This window comes from Culex pipiens, chromosome 1, assembly GCF_016801865.2.
Source record: "Culex pipiens pallens isolate TS chromosome 1, TS_CPP_V2, whole genome shotgun sequence".
Lineage (NCBI taxonomy): Eukaryota > Metazoa > Arthropoda > Insecta > Diptera > Culicidae > Culex > Culex pipiens.
The window spans coordinates 41,880,166-41,905,259 of NC_068937.1; the positions used below are offsets into that span (position 1 = coordinate 41,880,166).

Sequence of the window (25,094 nt, forward strand, 5' to 3'; positions counted from 1 at the left end):
GTAGTCATCTGCCAGCCAGTGGTTGTGTGTTTGTTCGTTCGTTTTCGACTGCTCCTCTCTAGCGCTAGTCGGAGTGATTAGGAAGGTTTTCGCTGGTCCGTGTGTAATTCCGTTGTTTGCATTTCTGTCTGTCTCTTCGCGCACACACAGCAGATTTCCCATCATCCCCCGTGGAAAGGCCATTTTCTGCGTCGCAGCTCTTTTTTCGGAACTGCCAGAAGTGTTTACATAAGTGCGTCGTCTTCGTCCTGGACGTGTGACGATCCGTGATTTTTACGGAGGAGGAAAAAATAAGTGCCCCCAGATTGAGGGGGAAGTTGAGTTCCTGATAAGATTGAGAGCGAGATTTGCGTCGCAGAAAAACAAGATCCAGCAGTTCCGACTGAGTGGGAGTGTACAATTTGTGTGTGTGTGTGTGTCTGTTCTGAAATCGGCAAGTGGCCAAAAAGTGGTCAGCACTTATCGCCTGCACAGATAAGAGGTTAAGGACCCGCGTTCCGAAGTAGAACCAGCAGCAGCAGCAGCGATGGTCGAGCCAATCTTCGACTACCAATTTCGACATATCCTGATCGGAGATAGCACGGTGGGCAAATCCTCCCTGCTCAAATACTTCACCGATGGCAAGTTTGCAGAGGTAAGCAAAACCCATGAATCATCATCACCAAATCGTCCTGGGATTATCGGAATGCTCTCGATTAAGGGAAGTGACCTTGAGGGGCTTCGCTTTGTGTCTGTTTACTTTATTTTCATTCTGATTGCTCCATAAAATCGGAGGAGGATTCTTCGGGGCTTTGTTAGCTCGTTTAGTATAGTGCCTTCTAGTGGGAATTGAGCTCAAGCTCACGGCTTCATTGCTGGGTAGGTTGATAAGGCAAAGTGCATTCCTGCAGCACTGCTTCTACGAACTGGGTGAATGAGAATCACATGACGGAGATTTTGCTGGTGCGTGTATTTCGGATTTCGGGTCGTGTAGTGGTGCTGCTGCTGATTAGCATAAGCAAGCATATCGCCTGGCTTGATAAGCGACTTTGTCAAGTAGCTTGGCGCATGGGAATTTGTTGAATTAAGAGGATTAGTATTTTTTGGTATTATTTCAGCGATAACGATCCATGTTTTTAACAATTATTTCAATTTGTTATTGACGGTTTATATGACAAATCGACCAGAAAATGATTGATTTGAAAGTGTCTCTTTGACCGGGGCAAAAAGGAATAACAGTATAAAAATGGCTAATAAGCCATTTCTTGAGACTTCAAACAACTTTTTTTTTATTTGGATGAACATTTTGAGGTAGGTCTAACTTTGGCTGGTCACAAATTCCATGAAGAAGGTATTAGACTATGACAAACAAACAAAGAAAATTGCGAATTGCGAATATTGTTTTAGCTGCTGTGCCAGCAAAATTCTACTCTTTGTGCAACTTTTTGATGTAGTAAACATTTACATTGTTGTAGGGACACTTAATGAGGTATTAGACTCTGGCAAACAAACAAACAAACTCGCCCTTTTTGTGTTTGACAGTTTGCCAAACCGCAAACTTGTTTGCGGCACACTCGCAAACAAAGCAAAATGTTTGCAGGTTGACGTTTCCGCAAACAAATGCAGGCAAACTTTCGAAAAGTGCAAGTTCGTTTGTTTGTTTGTCGTAGTCTAATACCTCCTGAAGGTTGGTAAAACAAATGATTTTTTCAATCGTTTATAACTTTTTTATTTTTTTTATAACTTTTCAGGATCAACTTGTTCAGCTTCGGACTGTTCGATACAGTTGTAGAGAATATTTGAATGGAAACAGTGCCACTTAATTTGAACTGATTCGATAGAAAAATTATTTTGCCAGTGTTGAAAATTTTATAGAAAATTGCTAAATAAATTTTCAATCGAGTTGTGAAAGTTTTTATTTTTTGAAATTTGCATCCAGGTACCTTCGAATAAGCCGTTATTCCACGTCAAAATGCCTTTTTTGGCCTACGATCAACATTAATTTAGTTGCGACTAGAGAGCTTATTTCTAATCTCTAGTCTAATCAAATCAAACCGTAGCGTAGCCAATCTTTCGAAGGGATCCTGGAGATTGCCTTACTGCGTAAAGTTTACCGCAGAGATGATTCGTTGAATTGGATTGAGTTTGGGCACGAACGTTCAAACAACGATACAGTTCTGAATCTACAGGCCTAAGAAGTTTTAGTGCTCCGGATGGGACATTGTATTTCCACAAATGCCCAGGACACTATTTCCCGTGATTATAGCGCCACAACTCGCTCTTAGCTGCGACTAGAGAGCTTTTTTTATTAAAAAAAGAAGTTGTTCAAAACTGTTGGTTATCGTTACTTTTATAACATACACAAACTTCACAATATTTGTATTGCTTGAAATGTTGATTTTCGATCAAAAATATTTAAGCCACTTTAAATTGTTTTTTTTAAACGTACATAACTTGTTTTACCTGGAGCTTGGATATGATTTCACCAGGTTAAACAGCTACGTTTAAAAAAATTCTAGTGACTAGGGGAAATATACCCTTTCTAATCAAACACCTATCTTCGTCATAAGGAGAGTTTGATGCTCGATTAAAGCTCCAAAAATACCATTTAGGCTATAAACTTACCAGCAACAGCACCGCCTCCAGTAAGTACGCAAATGTTTGCCACTTAATGGCCAACATGATCAAATTTAATGCACTTTTGATCATAATTTCTATTTTGCGAGACCATTTCTCATCATTTTGTTGGCACACACATCCACACTCAAAATGAGAGGTTAACTGCTTAACAAAAGTCGCCATCAATATCTTTTCACTTGCGCTAACGTTTTCAAAGCGCTTTAAGATATAAAATTGCTTCCAACTACCGGCAACATGTTCTTTTGCACATTAGTTAGTCACTCACTTGAAAAATAATCCCAAAAAATGTAAATAATTAGCAATCACCATCAAAAAAACATACGCGCCAAGTCTTTTGACGTTAGAATTTTGACGACCCATTCCAATCGAAGGCTGAAAAAACCGAGCGAGAAGCGAAGGCAAATAAAGAAAAAAAGGGTGGCCACCAGTGTTGCAAATGAGTGATAGAAAAGCTATCAATTGATTATCTCTGCACCAAAAACATCTGAGAGTATAGCGGCCGTCACTATAGCTTGTGAGATCTCTTCTTGTGTCTCTCGTGATTCCCAGCGATGTCATTCTCTCTCTATCACTTCTTCCCTTTTCCTCGACTATGCGCTCTCACCGCTGAGTCTCTCAATCTCTCCGAAAACTGCAATGAGAGAACGCGAGATGGCGATTAGGAGCCGACCACGCATGACGTCCCGTTAAACTGCGTTTGCGAAATTGGTTTGGTGGCGGCTTTTGTGGTTAAACCACAGACAAACAGACGTGACTCTCCATACAAATTATTATTGAAATCCATCGTCCTTCATCAAAACACCAAATCACGGCGACGCCAGCGCTGCCTGGTGAGCTGATGCCGAAGCGCAGCCCAAACATACCAATACAAACCCTTCACTGTCATGTGTCATGTCAATGTATGCGTTTGACAATCAAGCCATAACGATTGTAAACATAATCAGCTGATCGAAATAATTTTGTTGTTGCTGATCGTCAGTACCCGATGAAAAACAAAAAAAATCAACACCGATGGCCGAAGATGACGGTGGGTCGGTTCCACGGTTGGTTCCGTTTCCAATGGCAGAACTTCATGTGCCAAATCATGCGGCAGCATCAGCAACGACGCACCACAACCGCAACGACAGAGGCTAAAAAACTGGTCCTCCCGTTGCTTCCAAGTTCTGTCGAAGATTCCTCCTCCACCGAAATCTCGATACCTCTGGTCACGAAAACACCAGTAGTGGCCGCTGAAATAGAAAAAAATCCAATTCAAATCTACCAGAATTGGTCCCCATGATGGGTGTTTGGAAACATCCGCGGGGAACGTGTCCACGGAGCAGTTAAGTTGCGCCAAACAACAAAAGCAAAAAGTCGCAAAGATTCCAAAAAACGCTACCACAAAATCATACATCGAAACAGAATCAAAGAAACTCAACTGCAGAAGAAGATTGAGTGGCGCCCACGATCGACGCAACATCGCCAAAAGGACGACCAGCAGCAGCAATCTGAGCAGCAGTCCACGAAGGATAAGCATCAGGTTGCTCCGAAGGAGATGACTCCACCATAGGATCCGGCTTCCTCCGCAGTATCGGGCGCCTCAGCAGCAGCCTCAACATCGGCGGGCTGTTGAGGAGTCCTCCCGGGTTAATAGTGGGGCAAAAGGTATGTCCTCGTTAGTCAGCCGCTCATATGACCCTGACCAAGACTGCCCCAATCTTGTCCAGCAAAGCCTGGATTGTGGATCATCGTTAGAATTCCTGAATTCCATCATATTGTCCGTTTCTCTCAAAGGTAGACGCCGCGCGGCATTTCAGAATGCGCCGCAGACATTGTTGCCAGCGATTTTCTGCACTTTTGGTGCGGTAAAAAACATACCCAGCAACAATGCCAGGCGATTCGAAGAAGAAGATAAACAAAAACAAAATGCACAGTATGGGATTTGACAGCGCGCATTTGCCGAAAGTGCGGCGCGTCGTTTCGAGGCTGGTTTGCCGCGTGTCTTTTTCGGGAATACGCGCAATAATTGTTTTGTTTTCATTTGCCGCCTCACACGTGCTCACGCTCAACTTAAAAACACACATCACACATACTGAGAAAAGACGGGCGAGCTGTAACGACAGCAGCGCCATCAGCGCCAGGTGAGTGGATGCCGAAACAAAATTGCATTTGAAATAACCGTTTTAGAAGGACGATGGTTCGGCACTCGAGTGTCCCGTCTGTTTGTCTGTGGTTAAACGCTGTTGCGGTAGGATGATCGTGGAAGCGGGAATGAGAGAGAAAAGGAAAATGTCATTCGCGAGTGTGTAAACACGAAAACGTGTTCGGCTATTTTCAGCGCTGAGAGTTTCAATAAGGAGAAAAGAGCAGTTGTATTTGAGGCATGAATATTAAGGCGGGATAATTGTAGCTGCTGAGAGCTGATATTTTGATATTTTAACAACCCTGGTGGCCACCAACACCACCAGCAGCGCATGTTGGAGTGAGCCAGTGATGCCAGGAAACTTTCTCTATAAATGCTACTTTTCGTGAGTGTTAAGGGGGTAGGCGTGGCTGAATGGTTACGCTGTTCGCTTTGTAAGCGGAAGGTTCTGGGTTCGATTCCCATCTGCTCCTATCGAGAAATTATGGAAAGAAGGAATTCTGAACACTTGAATATGAACGAAAAATTCATTAGCTCGCGGCGGGGTTCGATCCCCCGTCCTTTGGGTCAGCAGACAAAATGCTAACCACCAGACCATCGAGGCTTAGTTGACTAGAAGGATTAAGAATGCTACAAGAATCCAAGAAACTTGATTGGAATCTGTGTACCCAAGAACAGGAAATGCAATATTGAATGCAAGTTGAATTCAAGGACATCTACTGGTTGCATAATTGTTAAGCGAATATTGAACTTTCAACACGACCTGAATTCACCACATAAGCTTGGTGAACCGAATTGGAAAGCTTCCAAAATGAATCCAAGAACATACGAAGAATTAAGGACTATAAATAGATTTGACGGGCCGCATCACTTACCACGGTGAATCCTGGCTTCACACCCATCTTACACGGAGAGACTGTGCCCAGAAATTTTAACAATTAAAATTGTTGATTTTACTTTCGTAAATTTTAACAAAAACGTACTTGTTAGTGCCAATATTCCGTTAAAATAACTAAAATTCAGTAATAATTTAATAACCTGTTTGTTGAAAATACTAGAGGCAAAAAGCTAACAGATTTCCCGAACTCGAATGAACGTGCTCGACTGTTAGCTTTGGTTTTAGGAAAATCAACAATTTTGTTGGTTGAATATAATTAACAATTGGTTGAATATTTAAAAGATAAACTTGGGTTTGTTTACGTCTGTCATTTGAAGTCAGGATTCGAAAGAGAGCGGTCGATTTGTTGAGTTTGTGTTGTTAATCATGAAGTGAGAGGATGTGAAAGGTGAAAATTACACTATTTGATTAATGTTGAAGTGGCAAATCAAAGTGTTGCAACTGGTGAGGTGGAATTGGTGAGTAGGTTTATTGATGATTTCTTTGCAGGTGATAATCTATGAAAAGCAAGAGGACGACCTTTGTTATGAGGACCTCTAATGCGAGGGGACTTTATGATAGTGTTTGGAGGAAAGAGAGGGGCAGTGGAAGGAAGAGGTGGGCCAACTCTTGCACGACAATACTTGCACGGTCAAATTTAACAAAATGTTGGTTAATCTAAGTAAGTATGGGTTTAATTTTACACAACAATTTATCTATTGTGATTTTAATTAGAAAACTGGATCATCAGGAACCTTCGTGCTTACGATGGATACAATTTAAATGAACCATTATTTTTTCAGAATCATCAATTATAAAATACATGGAAATGCGTACACATTATATCAAAATAAAAATTCGATGGTGGGAAATGTCTAAAAAAATAAAATTTATAAAAGATATACAAAAGAAGATATTAATATTTTAAAAATGCTGTTGAAAAAGACTGCTCAATAAACTTGTAAGTAAAACTCAAAATATTGTTTTCAGGAATCGGAGTACGTTGAATAAATTAAATCAAATGCAATGAAAGTGTGTTGCCGAAAGTAGTTATTAAATTAGTGCAAACTTGGTAAGTAGCATTATTGATATTTCTTGTTAATAATTACATTTATTTACGTTCCTTTTATCAGTTTAGAGCCGAATTTTTTTTTATTGGATTAATAATAAATTTCGTATGTCTATTTGCAGCAAAAGGTTCGCTTTGGTGTAAATTCTGTGTCCAACCACAAGAAAAATAACTAAACATGAGACCGTTGTAGATGATGATGACTTATCGGTGATGGTAAGTGAATACAACACTTAATTGTATACAACATAATAAAAATATAAGCTTAAAACTTGGTGAAAATTTACTCGGTTTCTACTTTTAAGGAATTTACGAAAAATTAAACATCTTTTTTGAACATGTTTAACAAAAAAAAATTGTAAAATGCTTTTTTTATTATAATTTTTTAAACATTAATCAAACTTAACATGTTTTATAATAACAATTAAAAAAATACAAATAAGTACAAGTACAACAAATTAATTTGTGAGGCATTATTACAAAATTTACTGCAAATTCAATAAAAATATTGCTAACAACAGCTAATTACTGACTACATGTACGAATATTTTTCTGTATTCAAGTAAGACATTTGTTAAAAATATAGCTAGAAATTCGGCCCAGCCTGTATCGTTAAACAATTAAAGAAAATATATATAGACAGTAACATAAATTATGTTTAAATAAGAAATGTTTTGTTATAAACCACTAATAATTTGCTGCATGCAAAAATATTTCAGTTGATACAACGAAAAAAAATGATAAAAAATAGTTGAAAAATATTGTCCAGCCTGTTTTTTACAGAATATTTAACAATATTTCAGCTGAAAACAAAAAAAAATAATTTTCTGAAAAAAATATTTTAGCAGTCGACTGCTAGAATTTTTTTTCGGTCATTTAACCAACAAAAATGGCAATTCTAACTATTTTTTTAGTTACTTTTACCTACTGGTGGTCAGCAATTTCGGGTTAACAAAATCAACAATCGATTGTTGAAAAAAAGCTGTGTAAAAAATTAACCCATACTTTTAGTTAAATTAACCAAGAATTTCTTAGATTTGCCCTGGCCGGTCTCTCCGTGTACTAACACCATCAAACCTCACGTGATACTTTGTCGAAGACGCAGCCGATTTAGCGGTCTTCATCACTCAAGTATCGGACTAAAAAAAATCCCATCCGCTTCCCCCGTGTCTTACCACTGGTCGTGGCCGGCGCTGTGATTGGCTAGCATGATAGGGACATTTGAAAGTTGCGAAGTGGTGATGATTGGTTCCTACTCTTCATCTGTGGTCCACGGAGCAATTCTTGGAGGTCCTGGTCAATAACAGAGTAGCAACTACGGGTAGACACCAATGCTATGCTATGCTAAATGCTACTTTTCGTGAGTGTTCGCATAAAAGTTCATCACAATCGGCAGCACTAAGCAGACATAGAAGAGCGCTGGAAGAAAAATAGAACTAAGCTGAAAATAGGAAAATGGACGTGGCTCAATGCACTCGACTGATTGGAATGCATTTGTGAAATATTTTTTTTAAATGCTTGTAAAAGAAATAGCATAACTTTTAATAAAAGTGAAAATAAACAGAAATGTTCACAAAAAGTTGCTCTACTCGTTGGTGTACTTGGACCGCTTATTAGGCTTAAAATGGGTATATTTCCCCTAGGCCGAAAATATGCACAAAGAAGGTCGTATGCTAAAAGCAATGTCCCCAAAATAGGGGCAAAAAGTGTTTTAGTTTTTCGTGTTTTTACAGCGATATAAGGTATTTTCATCAAAATGTTGATAATGTACGAGCTAAAGCATTAAAAACCAACTTATTCATGTATAACAAACTAGTCTGCCTATAGGGACAAATGCCCTATATTCATTATAAATGAGATTTCCAAAAGTTGTGCACACTCCATAGTCCATATAATTTTTTTGTATAGACAATTGTCCACTAGGGGGAGGGGGAGTTGAGATTCTCAAAAAAGTGTCTACGTGGTTTATGGATGGTCCTAAATTGGAAAATTCAATCATAAGCTCGGAACTAATCGTAATCGATCTGAATAAGTTTCTCAGAGTTTTGCCTTCCTCACCTTACTGAGGAAAGGCTATAAAATCACTCGAAAAATGAACTTCTTAATTTGACCTCGTAGACCCACCTTCACGTATACCTATCGACTCAGAATCAAATTCTGAGCAAATGTCTGTGTGTGTGTGTAGGGATGTGGGTCTGTGCACCAAAAAATATGCACTCGATTATCTCAGCACTGGCTTAACCGATTTGGACCGTTTTGGTCTCATTCGATTCGTCTTGGGGTCCCATAAGTCCCTATTGAAAATGATGAAGTTTAGTAAAGTACTTCAAAAGTTATGCTAAAAAAACGATTTTGGCGTATGTCCGGAAGATTGTAAAAAGGGTGGTTTTTGTAAGAAACCCTGTCATGTTATACATTTTCAGAAAGGTATTAAAAAGACCTTTCCAATGAGCCCAAAACATTGAAGATCTGATAACCCTATCAAAAGTCATTAGCACTTAAGTGTTAATTATACACTTTTTGGAGGCCGGATCTCAGATATTTCAATGAAAATGATGCCCGGGTCCATCATGCGACCCATCGTTAGTTAGATAATCGAAAGACCTTTCCAATGAGCCCAAAACATTGAAGATCTGATAACCCTATCAAAAGTCATTAGCACTTAAGTGTTAATTATACACTTTTTGGAGGCCGGATCTCAGATATTTCAATGAAAATGATGCCCGGGTCCATCATGCGACCCATCGTTAGTTAGATAATCGAAAGACCTTTCAAATGAGCCTAAAACATCAAGGATCTGACAACCCTATTAAAAGTTATTGGCACTTAAGTGTTATTTATACACTTTTTAGAGGTTTGATTTCAGATATTGTGATAAAAATATTGTCTGAATCTTCCATGCGAACTATCGTTGGATAGGTTTTGCCTTCCTCACTTTACTGAGGGTAGGCTATAAAATCACTCGAAAAACGAACTTTTTAGTTAGACCTCCTAGACCTACCTTCATTTGTACATATCGACTCAGAATCACCAGCTGAGCAAATCCCGAGGTACCGCCGCGTCCCTGTACGTGTTATCCAGCTCGTCTGTGGTGTTCCGGACAGTTTCGGACGAAGAAAGTTTCTGTGCTGAGCCAAGTAGTAAGCTGTAAACAAAAGTGCCTCTCGCTCTCGCACACGGAAGGCAACAATGAAACGTACTCCTCCGGTTAAACCCAACCTCGAAACCAAAGTGTTGAAGCGGAGCTGGACAGACGGTGAAGTTGATGGTGATTCCACATCAACACCAACGCTGGATTCGACCGAGAATCTCCTCTCCTTTGAAACTCCTGTTCCGAAGCGAGGCAGGATGGGCAGCGAAGGCGAAGACGTTGCTGCGAAGCTAGATGCCGCCGTTAGAATGTTTATGCAGCAGTTCACCGAAACCAAAACATTGATCAACGAAATGCGCACCGACATCAACAAAAGGATCGAAACGGTCAAAACCGATCTCGAAGGTAAACTCGAAGCAGTTTCCAAGGACATCACCTCTCTTCGGACCGATTGCGCAAGCAAATTCCAGCAGTCCGACGCCGCTGCCGACGCTCTGAACGTTCGAGTTGACACTGTCTCCCACGCAATCGACAATTTGGAACGTTGTGACGACTTGATTGTTAGTGGGATACCGTTCGTGGAAGGAGAAGATCTGCCTGCAATGTTCAAGGCCATGTTGAGGCACATCGGACTCGGTGAAAGTGCTCCCCCCTCTGTGGACATCCGGAGGCTGTATCCGCGATCACCGAGCGAGAACAATAGCAGTTTCATCAAAATCCAGTTCGCCCTGAGAAACGCCCGTGACGACTTCTACTACGCTTACCTGGGGAAACACGACTTGAAGCTTTGCCACCTGGGAATCGACTCTACTCGCCGTGTGTACGTGAACGAGAGCCTCACCGATGCTGCACGAAAGGTCAGAGCCGCTGCTATACGCTTGAAGAAGGACGGAAAGCTGTCGTCGGTGTTTACCAAGCGTGGGATTGTCCAGGTGAAAAAGCATCCAAATGCAATCGCTGTTGCTGTTCTATCGGAGGATCATCTTCAACAATTCGCTAGTTAAGTCTATTTTTTTCCTTAATTTTGATGTTTATTGTAATGTTTTGAGCTGTTTTATTGTGAATTTGTAAAAGCTTGTCGAAGATTGTTTATGCCAAAAAAAAATTGTGTAGTCTGTTTTTTCAGCCCTCTAAAAGTTGCTTACCCGACTATGTCAACGTTGAGGAATCGCCCCCCGTCAACAAACCGCCCCCTAACGAACATTCCTGGAGCCGTGATGCATGCCGTTCTCGTTCCTGGGAAACTCAACATCTGCCATGGCAATGCTCAGAGTTTATGTGCTAAGAAGGGCACTAAATTGGACGAAATCAGAAACAACCTACAGGATTCTAAAATTACCATTGCCAGCTTTACCGAATCCTGGCTCACAGCTAAGAACACCGATCGGAGTATCGCAATCCCTGGATTTTCGTTTCTCCGAAACGACAGAAAATACGGCCGAGGAGGCGGAATTGTAATCTACTTCAAGGAACACTTGGGTTGTAAAGAAGTCTTCCGGATTGAGCCATCGGAAGAAACCGTGGACAAAACGGAGTGCTTGGCTTGTGAGCTGCGATTCGACACGGAGAAAGTTTTGCTGCTCGTTGTCTACAACCCTCCCGGTAATGATTGCTCGCGTATTCTTGCTGAGAAACTGGACGACCTCACCAGCCGGTTTGAGAACGTCGTCTTGATAGGCGATTTTAACACTGACCTTTCTAGACCAAGCAATATTCGTACTCAATTTGAATCTTTGATGAGAAACTTCGCCCTAGTTTCTGTAGGTGAGGAGCCGACTTTTTTCCATCGATATGGTTGTTCTCAATTGGATCTATTTTTGACTAGTTGCTATGATAAGGTCCAGCGCTTTAGCCAAGTCGCCTTCCCCGGACTCTCATCGCACGATCTCATTTTTGGTTCGCTGGACTTTGACGTTTCTCCTCCAGCACGTAGCACGTACCGAGATTACGTTAACTTCAACGCAGACGATGTTGAGAACGGAATAAGATCTGTTGCTTGGAACGAGTTCTACAATTTTCGAAATCCCAACGAGATGCTGGACTTCTTCAACAGCCATGTCAAACGGATTCATGACCAATGCATTCCGCTTCGCACGTGCTCAAACCGTAAGAAATTCAACCCCTGGTTCAACAATGACATTAAAAGGTCAATTCTCGAACGTGATATGGCGTACGACGACTGGCGAAGGGCTCCGCCCGACCGTAAAACGCTGGCCCACTTACGGTACAAGACGCTCAGGAACAAAACAAACACACTTATCGACAAAGCTAAATCCCAGTACACTACACGATTCCTGGACAGTACTATTCCAACCAAGACGCTCTGGAAACGTGTACGGAGTGTCGGTGCAGCAAAGGACAAAACGCCAGCCGTCTGTTGTTTTCATCCAGATGACGTAAATCAAGCTTTCCTGTCGAGTTTCATCGCCAAGGACAATCCCAGACCTTCCAGAGCTGCAGCAACTTTCCGCTTCTCGTTCAGGCCTGTCCAACACTGGGAGGTGGTCAATGCCATCTGCGACATCAGGTCAAACGCAACGGGAGTGGACGGATTACCGATCTGCTTCATCAAAATAATTTTGCCGCTTGTGAGTCAGCAAGTTACGTTCCTGTTTAACAAGGTGATCGAGTCGTCAGTTTTCCCCAGTTTTTGGAAGCAAGCAAAAGTGCTACCTCTGCGCAAAAAGCCACACATCAACACCATCCAGAACCTCAGACCGATCAGTATCTTATGCTCCCTGTCAAAAGCACTCGAAAAACTGTTGGAACAACAAATGACATGCTATCTTAGCGAAAATAATCTGCTCTCACCTTTCCAAGCCGGATTTAGAAAGGGTCAAGGAATCCAAACAGCTGCGCTTCGCGTGTACGACGAATTAGCTGCTATCGTAGACAGGAGGGGGTCTGCCGTATTGCTGCTGCTGGATTTCTCTAAGGCGTTCGATACGATTCCCCATGGCAAGCTTTGCACGAAGTTAGAAACTCAATTCTTCTTCTCCGGACCTGCTGTGAATCTGGTGGCGTCGTATCTAGATGGACGAACTCAAACTGTTTTCTGTGGCGATCAGTGCTCTGACATCGGCGAAGTTTCATCAGGTGTTGCGCAAGGGTCTGTGATCGGTCCTTTGTTGTTTTGCTGTCACGCAAACGATCTACCAACGGTTTTAAAACACTGTTCTATACAAATGTATGCTGATGACGTGCAGTTGTTCGTCGGACGCTCTGGCCCCTGCGCTCGTGAGCTCGTCAGAATGGTGAATGAGGATCTCGTCAGTATTCTTCAATGGTGCCAGCAAAATATGTTAGTGGTCAATCAAGCAAAAAGCAAGGCGTTGTTTGTGAAAGGTGGTCGACGCAACGCCGCTCCGACCAGCTCGCTCCCAAGTATCCAGCTTGACGGTGAGCGCATAGAATGGACCGAATCGGCAAGCAATCTAGGCTTCATTTTCCAAGCAGATCTTCAGTGGGACGAACTTATCAACCAGCAGTGTGGCAAAATCTACGCAGGACTACGTACCCTCTACAGTTCTACGAGAGCTGCGCCTGTAGAAACCCGACTGAAACTGTTCAAAGCACTTTTACTACCCCATTTCCTGTTTGGTGACCTTCTCTACGTTAGCCCCAGCGCTGGAGCCATGGATAGACTGCGTGTTGCGTTGAACAGCTGTGTACGATTTGTTTACGGACTAAATCGATACTCCCGTGTAAGTCATCTCCAGAAAAACTTGGTCGGCTGTCCTCTGGATAGACTATTTGCACACCGTTCCTGCCTCTTCATATGGAAGCTGATCACAACGCGCTCTCCACCACTCTTGTACCAGAAACTAGTACCCTTCCGAGGCCGTCGCCAGCAAAACCTGATTCTTCCACGAAACAACACGCTGGCCTATGCGAGTTCGCTGTTCGTTAGGGGTGCGGTAAACTGGAACATGCTGCCTGCAGACCTGAAGCGAACTACGTCGGAAGCAACTTTTAAGAGGGGCTGCTTAGCTTTTTGGAACCAAGTGCAGCTGTAGTATACGCGTGTTCCCACTGTCGCGCCCGGAGGTCCTGGGGCCCCCCTAACCACAAGCTAAAGGAAGAGTGGAATAGGGACAACCCTCCGGCTCCTCCGGGGTGCCTGGTTGAAACGCCATCTGAAGTGTCCACGGAGGTGCTTGGGTGACCCGGGGCCCCCCTAACCACAAGTTACGCGAAGAGTGGCATAGGGATAAACCCCCGGGTACCCGAGACCCCTGGACGAGGTCGCATAAGGGGCACACCCCCATCCCCTCGGATGAACTTGGACTACTCTGGAAGGAACAACCCGGGACGAGACAAAAACGTGCTGCCAACTAAATGGACGACATAACCCAAATGGACTTACCGTGTTCGTTATAACCCTAGTTTTTTTTTTTTCTTTTTTTCAAATTGTGACCAATGTAGTTTTATATAAATTTAGGTTATCAAATTGTACTCGAACAACACCTGGAACGGAACGGAAGTAGCAATTTAAAAGGTGAAAACCTTACGCTACTGGTTTAATAAACAAACAAACAAACAAACAAATGTCTGTGTGTTTGGCTGTATGTAGACATGTGTACCAAATCAATGTCACTGGAATATCTCGTTACAGGCTCAACCGATTTTGGCCGGAATGGTTTTAATCGATCCGTCTTAACGTCCCCTAAGTTGCTATTTAAATTCATGCAGTTTTATCATGTATTTAAAAAGTTATGTTAAAAAACTGTTTCATATTAAATTGAAATTATGGTAAAAAGGGTGGTTTTTTCATGAAACCCTCACATGTTATATATTTTTAGAAAGCATGTGAGAAGACCTTTCTCGTGGATTAAAAATTTTCAAGATCTGACTTACCTATCTAAAATTACAAGCAGTTTAAAAAATGGGCGGAATTTACATAACCTCAAATGGTCCCGTCTGGTCGCCACGAAAAAAGCCTTGTAGAGGGATGCCATTTTCCTGAAAGGCGGTGTCTGTATAATCTTGACAAAAAGTCTGTAGGAAGTCTGTTTTTTTACTCGACCTCTTAGGTGCTGCGATCACGTTTGGGGAGATCCGTAAACCATGTGGACACTTTAGGGGATTGTAATCACTCTTTAAATGAGAGGAAGGCACCAACCACCTAAAGGTGGATTAAGTTACGTTTTTTTTATCAGACCTTGCCGATGAGCCAGAAATATTGATGGTCTGCGAACCATATCAAAAGAAATGAGTAATAAAGTTGATTTGTTAAACATGTTTAGGGGGAATGTTGCTATTTTTACTGAATGTATTGACTTTATGAATATGAGGAAGGCACCAACCACCTAAAGGTGGATTAAGTAACGTTTTAAATAAGAAGCAGCAAATCCCAAACCTTATCACTAGGGCTAGTGATTTTTCGCGATTTCACGGAAGCCGCGTAATCCGTGAAATTCGCCCCTGGCCGTGAAATTTGGGAAATACCGTGAAATGCCGCGAAATTTGAAATATTCAATTGATAAATCGCTACTCAGTGCATTTCAGCTTTATTTTGAAATTCAAACTTTGTAAAAGATTTTTAACAAGCAACAAGTTCACAAATAAAAAAGTTTTTCATTACAGATCTACATTTATTTTTTGAAGACATTGTTCATTACAATATTCAACAAAATGCAGCTACGCAAAAAATAGCTTTTTTATTTTTAATTTTTTGTAAAATTTATTTTAATTAATCAACTATATTAAATAACGATGTACAAATTGCATTTAAATATTTTGAATATAAATTATTTGTTTCAATTTAATTGATAAGTAAAATAATACATATTGAAATCATATTTGTTAATCATTTTGCAATGTATTATATTTTTTCTTGCATTATCAATGAATGTAAAAACTGCTTTTAATGAAGTTTTGCCTGAAGTTTATTAACATACTAAAATTTCCCTATTGATGAAATTAAGGAAAGCAAAAATAATCTTTATTGCACTAATTGTAATGATTCTAGTTTAATGATTCTAGTCCTGAACCTTAACAGGACGTGCTTCGTTTTGGAAGTATTTAAGCAAATTAATTTTATAAAATCTCAATAAAATTAAAACAGCTGAATCATAAATTCTTGAAATTTTTTATTAGGTCCTATAAACAAAAGTTAACATTGAGTGTATCCCTTTCACACCTTATGTCAATGTTCATTAGAGTAAGCGGGATACACTCAATGTTTACATTTGTTTATAGGACCTAATAAAAAAATCTATAATTCAACTGACGGACATTCTTCAATATTTCCCAAGATTAATCCAATAATCCTTTTTCAAATAAATAAATTGTGACAGGGGGTTTTATTTTGTATCTAGAACTACTGCTTACTTTTAAGACACTTTTCTGTTAACAATTTTGCTAAAAATATACATTTAAACGTTTATTTCAAGCAGGTTTGAGAGTACCGTGAAATTGCCGTGAAATTTCAATGTTTTGTAATTGGCATGCCGCGTAATTATGATTTTTTTGCCGTGAAAAATCACTAGCCCTACTTATCACCGCATCGACTGGTACAAATCCGCGTCTGGTGCATCGCACCCAATCGCGATCAAGAACCCACTCCAGCGTAAAGACACGCCACCCATCCGGCTGGTACAGCTTTTCGCGCACTCTGGGCCATCGTACAAATTGAACGGAACCGTACCGGCATGGTTGATGATGATGGGAAGCCTTTCAAAAAGTTTAGCTCGTGGTGAATCGTGGCTGAAAGCGAAAGTAAAACTACTGCTTATTTTCCGTTCGTTTGTCTGCATTTGTTTTAAGCGGTGTTTTAGTTGTTTACTACCTCGTTTTCGAGCTTGAAGATGAAAATCGATAACGATTAATTTACTCCCTTCGATTCGCTTTATTACCATTCAACACGTGTAGGGCGGAGCTGAAAATAATCATTCAATTTTCCTTCGATCAAATGTCATATATATTTTGTTTCATACAGGCACTCTCGTGTTTTAAATAGTTTCGATAACCCGAGTGCGCCACCAAGCCATAACAGACACCCCAACCTTAACGGACCTTGAAATCGACTCTATTGGAGCGTGGTGCTGCTGTTTTTGTTTTGCTTTGCTGGTTGCAAGTGACTGTATACAAAGTGAGAATTGAATTTGATGATAAAAAAAAGAAATACTCACCGTAAACCGTTTGTCGTCATTTGCGGTATGGGCTCTTTTTTTCGGTTGTAACCAGTGGCGATGAATTGCCGCTTTCGGAAATGAATAACTTTGACCTCTGCCCAACAGACGAGTTGGTGAGTTTTGGTGCAATCGATAATATGATGCGGGTTTACGAATTGATTGCATTTACGAATAAATGTACTTTTGACTCTTTGCAAAGTACCAAGTGCGTATTCTACATAAGCCTGAAAATTGAAAACAAAACTTTACTACTTTTTATCAATAATACCAATTACAGTGTTTAAGGAGCGGCCGTGGCTGACTGGTTACGGTGTTCGCTTTGTAAGCGAATGGTTCTGGGTTCGATTCCCATCTGCTCCCAACGAGAAAGTTAAGAACACATAAATTTGAAATCTAAATATGAACGAAAAATCAAAGTCGCTCGAGGCGGGGTTCGAGCCTCCGTCCTTTGGATTGGTAAGCAAAAATGCTAACCACTAGGCCATGACGACTTGGTGAGAGTGGACTGGAATTAGGAATACTGTTACAGAGAGCGAGTTGTGGCGCTATAACCACGGCAAATAGTGTCCAGGGCATTCGTGGAAATACAATGTCCCATCCCAGAGGGTCCCGGAGTACCAAACCTTCTTAGCATGGTGCTCCCAACGAATACAACCAAATCTCGGAGCGTATGGTGGTGTGTCCCCACGCTTCTTCCTCCCCTGTCGATTCAGAATTGTGTTGTTGTTCGAACACTCAGTGCTCAAACTCAACCCGATTACGAGTCATCTCTGCGATACGGCTTTACGCAGTAGGCCTGGCCGCTTTAACGCTTGTGATGTTTCAATGCATTCTAATGCAATGGCGCACTACAAATGTTAATAAATGACAAGAAGAGTGCTAGGCGTCATCTAACCTAAGGCACTCTCCAGGATCCCTTCGAAAGATTGGCTGCGCTAGGGTCTGATTAGAGATTAGATTAGATTATAATACCAATTACAGTGTTTACTTCCTCACTGAGGAAAAGCTACAAATTCACCCAAAAATTAACTTCTTAAGGAGGTATTAGACTACGGCAAACAAACTCGCACATTTTGACAGTTTGACCATTATTAGCAGCGATTTTGCTCCTCCAGCATGCCAAAGGTCGGCATTGGCCGTGGCAGTTCGAGTGCGGCCTTGAAAACCCCGCAAAGTTCGTCTATCGGCATAGAGCAGAAAGTTAAACAAACGCCGTATGTTTTGCGCTTGCAACACTGCCAGTTTAGCTGGGCGTAAAGGGCGCGTTGGTGTCCAGCACATTTGGATCGGTCAAACATTGGCCAATCTGTTTACCCCTGTCTATCTGTAATCCGGAATTACTTCCGGCCAGCACCGGCAACGCAAGCAAGGAAAGAAAATAAAAGTGTAACTCTCCGGAGAAACAACGAATACCTCCAATTTTTGTTTGGATGTGTTGACAGAAGATGTTGACGAGTTGCTTGAGGGTCTCGACTTACTTTTATTTTTACTGCTCGGACAACCTGCGGGTCATGAGCTGTCTCCAGATGCGTTGCCATCTAACTCGGTTCTGGGCTGCTTCTCTCCAATTCCGACTCGGAACTCGAATATTGTCTGAAAATAGGCAAAACGTCAGTGCTAGTGATTACCCTGAAGAAGCTGAATTTGAAGAAGATGAAGTTGTGAATCTTCATATTCTTCAAATTTGAAAGTCCCAGTGATGATCCTCCTTCAGGGATTTCCAGACCGTCCGATCTCCGGCCTGGAGAGACACCTGGCGGGCGTCAACGTTAAACATCGGGAACCCACCCCGGTGCGTAATGTGCGGTGAGACTGCGAAAAGACCAGCTCTGGCAAAAAGCGCGCGCGTCAAGTGCGCGAACTGTGGTGGAAACCACAAGGCGAATTTCCGTGGTTGTGCCACGCGGAGGAAGTACCTCGAGGAAAGGGACAAGAAGAAGAAAGGTGACCAATTTGCTTTGCTGGTTGCATTTGGTGTCTTCGGTAAAGTTGTAGGAATTGTTGAGGACCATTGAAAAAAAAAAAATAGGTAAATGGATTTTTTTTGCAGATTTTTGATTAACTTTTTTTTTCACAAAAAACTCAATTTCCCAAAATAGATATTTTTTTATTTTCGAGATTTTTTGATATGTTTTAGGGGACAAAAACCCGCAACTTTTGATCCATAGAGAAGCTTGTTAAAAAAATCTGCCGCCATGTTATGAACCTTTGAAAAAATAGTGATTTTTGGAAAAAAAATTTATATAAAAAAATATTGGACCTTATTTTTTATGTAAGAATGAATTTGCAATCGAAAAGTACTTTACAGATTTTTTGATATTACGCCGTTTTAAAATGTAAATTTTGATTCAAAAATTTAAGTATATTTTTTTGAAAAGATCGAAAAATTTCACGAAAATTCCATGTTTTAATATTGAATATCGGACCATTAGTTGCTGAGATATTGACTTTAGAAAATGGTGGGTTATTTGGGTGAGACTTAGAAAACTGCAATTGTCTGTTTCTGTTTCTTTAAGCCGCTGTATCTCAGCAACCAGAGGTCCAATCTTAAATATCTCTTAGACAATTTTATAGCAAATTATTTGAACTTCTCAAACAAAATATTTTTAGAATTTGTCACAAATAGTCACTATTTTTTCAAAATCGAAAAACTGCAAATATTGCGCTAAAATCAAACTTTCAGTGGCTATATCTTGAAAACGGAGCCCTTTATCAAAAATATTTAAAGTACTTTTCGATTGCAAATTCAATTTTACATAAAAAAAGTTCTTATTTATTTTTGTATGATTTTTTTTTTCCAAAAACCACTATTTTTTCAAAAACTCATATCATGGCGGCAGATTTTTTGACCATACTTCTCTATGGCGCAAAAGTTGTGGGTTTTTGTCTCCTAAAACATATAAAAAATTCCCAAAAAAATGTATTATGGGAAATTGAGTTGATGTAAAAAAAGGCATTTCAAAAATTTGATAATTTTTTTTCCGTGTGCCTATTTTTTCTCAATGGTCACTTACAATACCTACAACTTCGCCGAATACACCAAATTGATCAGAAAATTCACTCAAAAGTTACAGCTGAATATTTACGTGCCATTTTTGTATGGACAGCTGCCAAAATTGTATGGAGACTTGTATGGGTGAACCAATGCACAGTGGGAAAAAAGGGCGCAAAAAATTACCGCAACATGATTTCGCGCAAACCATCGATTGCTATACACCAAAAGCTTCGTTTTTGCACCAGGAACAATAAGCCGATGAAAAATCGCACTGCACGGACCGGTGGCCGGAGTACAGGCCACCGGAAGATTCGATTTTTTGGAAAAAGTGTCAGATTTATCCAATTGTGTACTGATAAGATTTCTTCTACCATAAATAGTAATGCAAAACAATCCTAGAATAATATTAAATACCATAGGACCCATCGGAACCGGTTCCACCGATCTCCGATGGCCACATCCGGAACCGCATTAGGAAACAGTGTTAACCAGTCATGCGACGCATCAAACTTCTTGATTTTGGATGGGGACATGAATTATTCACTCCTCTTTAAAAAACATGAAGTTTGATATGTCGCAAGAGTGGTTTCAGGAATTTGCCGAATATGATCTTCGGATGTGGCCACCGGAGAACCTAAGAACCTGTCACCGGAGGCAAACATACATTTTAAGGATACTTTCCATCCAAAATCAAGAACTTTGATACGTCGCATGACTAGTTTACGCTGTTTCCTAATGCGGTTCCGGATGTGGCCACCGGAGATCGGTGGAACCGGTTCCGATGGGTCCTATGGTATTTAATATTATTCTAGGATTGTTATGCATGACTGTTCATGGTAGAAGAAAGCTTATCAGTTCACAATTGGATCAATCAAATACTTTTTCCAAAAATCCGGATCTTCCGGTGGCCTGTACTCCGGCCACCGGTCCGTGCAGTGCGATTTTTCATCGGATTATTGTTCCTGGTGCAAAAACGAAGCTTTTGGTGTATAGCAATCGATGGTTTGCGCGAAATCATGTTGCGGTAATTTTTTGGGCCCTTTTTTCCCACTGTGCAATGACACACAATAGCTTCTTTGGCCAAAGGGAAGGCCCCGTCAAAGTTTGAGCCAAATCAAAAAATGCAAATAAAATCCATTTCCGGTTTTGGTAGAGAATTGCTCAGGTGATAATCTCTTCATTCATCCCGAGTTTTTCGCACTTGCTGGAGAGTAGCTTACGCACTTTCATGCCTGCCGGAACAAGGCAGATCAATTCCAATCTCTAAGTGAGCTGATGATGAAGTAAATCTACACCGGATGTAGCGAAGTTTTTTGACGTCAAAAGGCAAAACAAACTGTGATGTCAGTTGACGTCTAAGACCGTTTGTGATCCATCTCGAAAGTTTTAAACTTTTTATTTTTCTATTCTTTTTTTTTATCAAATCACGGAGGTTTTTTTTTTGTTGTAATTTTTACATTTTTGTAGAACAAGTCATATTACAAAACTCTATAAGGTTATAAAAAATATGAAATAATTTTGTGAATTAATTCTTTACTAATAAAATTAATTGGATATGTTTAAGTTTGGTAAACTGCCCCTGATCGCATAAATGTCCCATATGCATTTTAATCGATTTCGATTTATTGATGCAGTTTGGTTCAAAATCGTGAGCTCTTTCAAAAGAGCCTATAACATCCAGTACTTTGTTCTAGAAATCAGGAGAAAATCCAGTTTTTTCGCGAAAACTTAACACGTAGCCTTATGTATGGGACAAACTCCAAATGCGTTTTTTCTTAGCTTGCTGTTTTGCATATGGGACATTTATGCGAACATGGGCAGTAAAGTGCTTTAAAAGTTATACGTAAGAGCGAGTCCACAAGCAAAGCATACCCATCTCGCATCGACCTCACCAATCTGCCTGAAATTTTCAGGGGTTGTTTGTACATATAAAACTAGCATCTTGCCAAAATATGAGCACTCTAGGTCAATGGGAAGTGGGGCAAATCGGGACACAAAGTTTAAAGGTTTAAAAACATCAAAAATCTTAAAAAGGCTATAACTTAAGCAAAATACAATTAATTTTCAAAATTCAAAATGCATCTGAAAGGGCTCAAAAAATGCAACAAAATGCAGTGTAGAACATCCCGATTGGTTAAATTTAAAGGGAGTTATTGGTATTTTAGTGAAAAAATAGCATAATTTTCAAACTCAAATAAAAAAGTGTTCCATCCAGATATCAACTCGGTTCGACCTGCAGCTTGTAGGGGACATCTGGGACTATCATCTGAGACTGAGAACGCTTTGGGTAAGGCAGTTTAACATATTAAATAGACACTTTTACTTTTAGTGAAGTTTTTGGTTGTAAATTTTTGCTCGGGGGATCCCTTAGATCCCATTTTCTGGTGATAATTTTATCATATTCGTGTTTCTGAGACAATTTCACAATAGAAACATGCATAAAAATGTTTATTTTGATCCATTTTAACCCTATAAAAAATAAAAGTTAAAAAAATCTTCGATTCACATTTGTTGAAAATCAAGCTCGTTTCCAAGGATACTAGATGACACCAGAAAAAAGCAGCTTCATATTTTTTTTTAACTTTCATTTTTTAAAGGGTTAAAATGGATCAAAATAAACATTTTTTTGCATGATTATATTGTGAAATTGTCTCAGGAACACGAATATGATAAAATTATCACCAGAAAATGGGATCTAAGGGGTCCCCCGAGCAAAAACTTACAACCAAAAACTTCACTAAAAGTAAAAGTGTCTATTTAATATGTTAAACTACCTTACCCAAAGCGTTCTCAGTCTCAGATGGTAGTCCCAGATGTCCCCTACAAGCTGCAGGTCGAACCGAGTTGATATCTGGATGGAACACTTTTTAAATTGAGTTTGAAAATTATGCTATTTTTTCACTAAAATACCAATAACTCCCTTTAAATTTAACCAATCGGGATGTTCTACACTGCATTTTGTTGTATTTTTTGAGCCCTTTCAGATGCATTTTGAATTTTGAAAATTAATTGAATTTTGCTTAAGTTATAGCCTTTTTAATATTTTTGACGTTTTTAAACCTTTTAACTTTGTGTCCCGATTTGCCCCACTTCCCGTTGACCTAGAGTGCTCATATTTTGGCAAGATGCTAGTTTTATATGTACAAACAACCCCTGAAAATTTCAGGCAGATTGGTGAGGTCCAAACGACGTCCCATACAAAGGGGTATGCCCTGTTCGTGGACTCGCTCGTAATGTTTCTTTTTGAACATTGACGACAAACTTTGGTACTCTATCATGATCATAAAATACTTTTCGAAGTGTGCCAATAAGTTGAAGTGGTCCCAGCACTTAAACTATAGCATGCAGTGGCTTAATAGATCACCTATCTGTTGTGAGTGTATCACCAGTTCAACCCCAAATCGGAAATCGTTGAAGCCTGCGCGGCCTGGTAAGTATAGTTGAATTATAATAATTGTGCTAAACAAGATGGATTCTCCAAAGGGACAGTCTCATTCTATAATTGATTCAAAATGCACTTAAAAATTGATTTGAGTCAGATACCTTTTACGACGTCTCATAATTTACTGACTTTGATTTCATACTCTCCATCTCTGAGGAACCTGACATTATTTCCAAAATCAATGATGTGGAAAAAAGTCGGTTATATTAGAGAGTGATTACTCTACTAGAATACTTACACTTTACTTTGTACTAGAGAGTGAGATTCCGAATCCTACTTTTTGGAAACGTTATTTACGATTTTTTCTTACCATTTCTATCCTTCCAGCTATCCGACCCGACCGTGGGCGTCGACTTCTTCGCACATCTCATCGAGGTGAAGGACGGCACCCGCATCAAGCTGCAGCTGTGGGACACCGCCGGCCAGGAGCGGTTCCGATCGATCACGAAATCCTACTACCGCAACTCGGTCGGCGTGCTGCTCGTGTACGACATCACGAACCACGCCAGCTTCGAGCACATTCCCCTCTGGATGATGGAGGCCAAGCGGCACATCGAACCGCACCGGCCGGTCTTTGCGCTGGTCGGATGCAAGCTGGACCTCGTTAACAATGGCGTCCAGCGGCGCGAGGTCAGCGTAGAAGAGGCGCGTTCCTTCGCCGAACAGCACGGGCTCATCTTTGTGGAAACTTCGGCCCGGACGGGCGTCAACGTGCGGGAAGCGTTCAGCCTGGTCACCCAGGAAGTGTACAACCGAATCCAGTCCGGCGAGTACAAGGTCGAGGACGGCTGGGACGGCATCAAGAAGGGCTTCCCCAGGCCGAGCAATTTAGACTTTAACCTCGTGGTGGCGGAATCGGCGCGGAGTTCGTGTTGTTAAACTTGTTTTGTTTCGATTTAAGCGAGCGCTGTGCAACAAAATCTGTAACCTCCTCCCCCTCCCAACCCTTAAAACACATTTTTCTGTTTACCGTAAAAATTGACGATACAAGTTGATGAACAATGCAAAATTATTAGAGCATTTCGAATAGAGAACTAATTGGTCGAGGAAGCAAGAAGTCAAAAAAGAAAAAAAAACTAAAAGGAAAGACTCAAACGATATTGATATACTGCTGAATTACAACGATGTGATATATTGGGATTAGAAGTTTCGGTTTTGGCCAGAGTCAGAGCGAAAAACAAAAGCGAACGTCGTTAGCACTTGTTTGTTTCCTCCTTTTATTTTTGTCCTGTGTTGTGGTACGTAAGAATGGTCGGTGCTTTTTTCTAAGTTTATCTTTTCTAAAACTTTTTTTTTGCTATTCCTTTTACTATTTTTTCAATTTTTCAATTAACGTTCCGGCGACTGTTTGTTTTCTTTGTTTGATAGTTTACAAAAAGTCAGTTTTAGTGAGTAATGAAAAGAAGAAAAATTATGAACACACATTTTTATATGTATATAGTATAATAATTACTAATTTAGTAACGTAGTCGAAAAACAAAACATGCAACTGTTTACTTTAAGAAAAATACTGGAAATTGAAATAAATTATGTAACCTTGCAAAGAGTATTTATATTGCTGAGAATATCCACAAACGATAACAAACAGCACGTAACCATAGTTGGGCATCCAGTGCGCCAACTGTGGTGGCAATCATAACGGCAATTATTGCGGATGCGCCGCTTGTAAAAACTGCCTAGGAGAACAAATAAAAAGAAGGATGAAATTAGCCGAAACAGCAAAGTTTTAAACAACATCATGGT

At 40.4% G+C, this 25,094-nt stretch overlaps 1 protein-coding gene across 1 annotated transcript; it reads left to right on the forward strand.

The window, feature by feature from the left end:
* LOC120420591 (ras-related protein Rab-39B) lies at positions 1-24,886 on the forward strand. The gene is made up of 2 exons (XM_039583698.2): positions 1-634; positions 23,679-24,886. The coding sequence occupies exons 1-2, from the start codon at positions 527-529 to the stop codon at positions 24,228-24,230; spliced, it is 660 nt and encodes a 219-aa protein (XP_039439632.1). The 5' UTR covers positions 1-526; the 3' UTR covers positions 24,231-24,886.
* Positions 24,887-25,094: the final 208 nt, after the last annotated feature.

Coding starts and splice junctions, on each gene's coding strand:
- LOC120420591 (XM_039583698.2), top strand. CDS start 527: ATGGTCGAGCCAATCTTCGACTACCAATTTCGACATATCCTGATCGGA. Junction 635..23,678: donor CCGATGGCAAGTTTGCAGAG/GTAAGCAAAACC, acceptor CTATCCTTCCAG/CTATCCGACCCGACCGTGGG.